The 4,311-nt window shown below is 49.4% G+C and overlaps 1 protein-coding gene across 1 annotated transcript; it reads left to right on the top strand.

Annotated features, from left to right (window-relative positions):
• Nucleotides 1–1,819: 1,819 nt before the first annotated feature.
• Nucleotides 1,820–3,976, top strand: LOC125093980 (coiled-coil domain-containing protein 22-like). Its single transcript, XM_047719774.1, is given in 4 exon segments — nt 1,820–2,409; nt 2,412–2,530; nt 2,532–3,582; nt 3,585–3,976. Coding segments are annotated over 4 exon segments (1,875 nt in total). The 5' UTR covers nt 1,820–1,871; the 3' UTR covers nt 3,752–3,976.
• The last annotated feature ends 335 nt before the right edge of the window (nt 3,977–4,311 follow it).

Genomic DNA, 4,311 nt, shown 5'->3' with positions numbered 1-4,311 from the left:
AGATTGGGCCATTAAAGAACTTCTATAAGCATGAAACTTTTCCTTTATTCACTATCTTATTCTTGTCCAAAAGTCCTAGAGAAAATGCACTTTTCACTCTGGTGGAGGAACGCTTTGGTGGAAAAAGAAAAAGCTTTGCACTTAGTAGGTGCTTATGGATCTATACTGAATCAGCCAGGAGTCACTGTCAACAGTAGTGTGTACATAAAAAGGCAATCCATATAGTCACAGGAAACACGAACTGGAAATAACAAATAGAATTATATTCTTAAAACAGGAAGGCTGTGATTGCAGTTTATACTGTAATCATAATTCCTTTGAGGCTTCTTCCTGAACGTGGTGAGTTCTTCCTTTTCTTCTTGGCACTTTCTCCTCTATTTCTACACTCCCTTAATGACTTCTCTGGTCTCAGAGCACTAAGTGCCATCCCTTTGCTAATGTGCAAAGTTACATCTCTGGCCATGAACTCTGTCTTTAACTGTAACCATTTCTTTCCTTCTGGCTACCCTATGCATATATTTTCATGTTTAATAGGCACCTCATACTTGACATGCCTCAAATCAAAGTTTGTGATTTCCCCTTCTCCAAAGATGCTCTTCTCCCAGTCTTTATTTCTGCAAATGGGAACGTCATCCTTAAGACAGAATCATCTTTTGACGCCTCTATTTTGTCACAATTCATATGCAATCTACAGTGAATCCTTGTCATCAAAATATATACATTTGAATCTAGCCAGTTCTAACTATATACCCCCTGGTCGCCTGCCTGAAACCATCATCTTTCACTTGGATTTTTGCAATGGCTATCTGACTGGTCTTCCTGCTTAAGAGAGGACCCTCACCTATAGTCTATTCTTCACACAGTAAGAAGACTTGTCCTTTCAGACCACACCTTTCTTCACTCTGACCGCTGTGGTGTTCCCCAACTCACTCAGAGTAAAAGCCAGCTTCATAGAGTGGCTCCCCTGCTACTTCACTCATCTCACCCCCTTCAACTCTCCCTCCTTTCCTTCCATTTTGGTCATCCTAATCTTCTTGATGTTTCTCGAACATGCCAAGCATAATGTTAAGAGATGTTTGATTGTGCTGTTACCCCGCCAGTGATGCTCTCCCCGTAGATGATGATTTGGCTTTGTTTCTCAGTTCCTTCAGCTCTTTGCTCACATGTCGCTTAATCAGTAACGCCTAGCCTGACAACCCTACATGAAATGGCAGTTGCCCTCTCCTCACCCACCCCTGCTGACTCTGCATTCCCATCCGCATTCTTTGCTGTTTCTCCATGGTTTTGATCACAATCTGGTCTACTCCTCATCGGTCTGTTTTATTTACTACTATTATCTTCCCACGAGGAAGAAAACATTGCTATTGCTTATTTTTGTAGCTGTATTCTCAGTGTGTCAGACAATGCTTCAGTAAACATTTTGGGTGAATTAAATGGATTCTAGTTATCATTCATTCCAAAGTGAAGCTGTATTTGCCACTTGGAGGAGTCCAGATCTTTAGATTACTCAGCAATGTCTTCCACATGATTTCAATACTATAGGACCGTTATGCTCTGGGTTCCATCTTTGGGTTTACATTTGCTAATGTGGTATGAAAGAATTAAACATTGTTTTGTAGTTGTTCTACGATAGGCTATTAAAGGATTATTGAGTGAGATAATTTGCATTTGTATACAGATAATTTGGTTCCTTGAATTCTCAGTGCTCTCTTTTAGCCAAAGTGGTTTGAGTTTGGTAAAATGACACTAGATCTTAGATATTCTAGGAAATATATCCTCACCTAAAAAATGTTTTTCAGGTTTCAACAGCTGTACCCCTCTTTCTCAGCCCTGCCCTGAACCCCAGCTCCAGACCTGAACCAAACTCTAGCATGGAGGAGGCAGACCGAATCCTCATCCATTCCCTGCGCCAGGCCGGCACAGCAGTTCCTCCAGATGTGCAGACCCTGCGAGCCTTCACTACTGAGTTGGCTGTAGAAGCCATAGTCCTCTGCCTGCGAGTAATCGACCCTGCCATGGGCTCTGGCGTCAGCCCTCTGCTGCCTCTGGCCATGTCCGACCGCTTCCGCCTGGCCATGAGCCTGGCTCAGGCCTGCAAGGACCTGGGCTATTCCTTGGAGCTTGGCTATCAGAACTTCCTCTATCCCAGTGAGCCTGATCTCCGGGACCTGCTTTTCTTCTTGGCTGAGCGTCTGCCCTCTGATGCCTCTGAGGATGCAGATCAGCCTGCTAGTGACTCAGCTATTCTCCTCCAGGCCATTGGGGGCCAAATCCGGGACCAGCTGGCCCTGCCCTGGGTCCCACACCTCCTTTGCACTCCCAAGCTACATCAACTCCAGGGTTCAGCCTCCCAGATGCCTTTCCACACCACCAGGCTGGTCATCCCTGAGTTGAGTTCCAGCGGGGAGCCTGGGAGTTCAAGGCGAGTCCTCTGGTGCTACCAGCCCCCACCCAGGTGCCCCAGCCTGTAGGGAGGGTGGCCTCACTCCTCGAATGCCATGCCATCCAGCTTTGCCAGCACATGGGCAGGAAGCCACCCGGGGGATGAGGACTGGGTCCACCGGGCAAGCTGCCATTCCACCCAGGAAGATACATGGGCTCAGAGGCAATGGCTACAGAAGCACCTGGCTGAGCATCTCTGCCAGACCTGGGGCCAACTAGGGGCTCCCCCACAAACCGGAGACCTGGGAGAGCTGCTGCAGGCCTGGGGTGCTGGGGCCAGGACTAGTGCTTCCAAGGCCTCCAACTTTACACACTCAGAGTTCACCTTTCACCTGGAGCCTGAGATACAGGCAGCCCAGGTGTCTGATGTGCCTGCCACCTCCCAGTGGCCTGAACAGGACACGAAGGCAGCTCAAGAGCAGGAGCTGGAGTTTCTCCAGGAGCAGCTAGAGGGAGTGAACCGCAGCATTGAAGAGGTTGAACCCAACATGAAGACCCTGGGAATCAGCTTCATGCAGGTGGAAACCGAGCGTCACCAGAATGAGCTCAGCACCGTGGAGCGTGAGCAGGGCCTGCATTTGAAGAGCCGGGCAGTGGAGCTGCTGCCTGGCGGGGCTGCCAACCTTGCCAAGCTGCAGCTCATGGTGGAGAGTACTATCCAGCGGGTCTTCCACTTGGCAGGTCAGTGGGAAAAGCACCGGGTCCCTCTCCTGGCTGAGTACCGCCACCTCCGAAAGCTCCAGGATTGCAGAGAATTGGAATCTTCTCGACGGCTGGCAGAGATCCAGGAGCTGCACCAGAGTGTTCGAGCAGCTGCCAGAGAGGCCCAAAGGAAGGAGGAAGTCTGTAAGCAGCTGGTGTCAGAACTGGAGACCCTGCCTAGAGACGTGTCCCGGCTTGTCTATACCCAGAGCATCCTGGAGACTGTGGGCAACATCCGGAAGCAGAAGGAAGAGATCACTAAGATCTTATCAGACACAAAGGAGCTTCAGAAGGAAATCAACTCCCTGTCTGGGAAGCTGGATCGGACATTTACAGTGACCGATGAGCTTGTGTTCAAGGATGCCAAGAAGGATGATGCCGTTCAGAAGGCATACAAGTATCTAGCTTCCTTGCATGAGAACTGCAGCCAGCTCATCCAGATGCTGAGGATACAGGCACAATCATGTGGGAAGCTGGAGATCTTGAAGAGCAGATAGAGATAGAGATGGAGAAGAAGACCCTCAGCAACCTGGAGAAGATCCGGGAGGACTACCAAGCCCTTCGCCAGGAGAATGCTGGCCTTTTGGAGTGGATCCCAGAGGTCTGAGGAGGCCCCCGCACCACTCTGCTCCTGTCATTGGGCAGGGAGTTGGGACACTGGGGGCTATGGCCAAGTGCATGCCCTAGCTGTTCCGTCTTATTGGCTGCATAGCTCCTCCTATAGCCTTGGCCCCAGACCCCTGCCCACCTGACCCCAACCCTTATCTGGGGTGATTGTCCAGATTGTTGGAACTTGGCTGCAGTTTATTGGAGAGGTCACTGAGGTTGTGGCCTTGGATCCCAAATAAATGAAGGGCTCTGTATGCAGTCAAAAAAATGCTTTTCAGAGGTGCCTGGGTGGCTCAGTCAGTTAAGCATCCAACTCTTAATTTCAGCTCAGGTCTTGACCTCAGGGTTGTGAGTTCAAGCCCCAGGTTGAACTTCATGCTGGGCTTGGAGCCCACTTTCAGGCAGGTCTGTTGACATTGTTGGGAAAGTACCAGTAATAACTAGTAGCTATGCTTGGTATCTGCTTCCAGGAAAGTAGTAAGAGTAACAATCTGTGATGTCCTCTTGAGTTCAGCACTATACCCAGCACCATGCCAACTCTGTTACTGACCGATAGGT

The sequence above is a fragment of the Lutra lutra genome, chromosome 2 (assembly GCF_902655055.1).
Source record: "Lutra lutra chromosome 2, mLutLut1.2, whole genome shotgun sequence".
NCBI lineage: Eukaryota > Metazoa > Chordata > Mammalia > Carnivora > Mustelidae > Lutra > Lutra lutra.
This window is presented reverse-complemented; position numbering and strand designations above follow the sequence as displayed.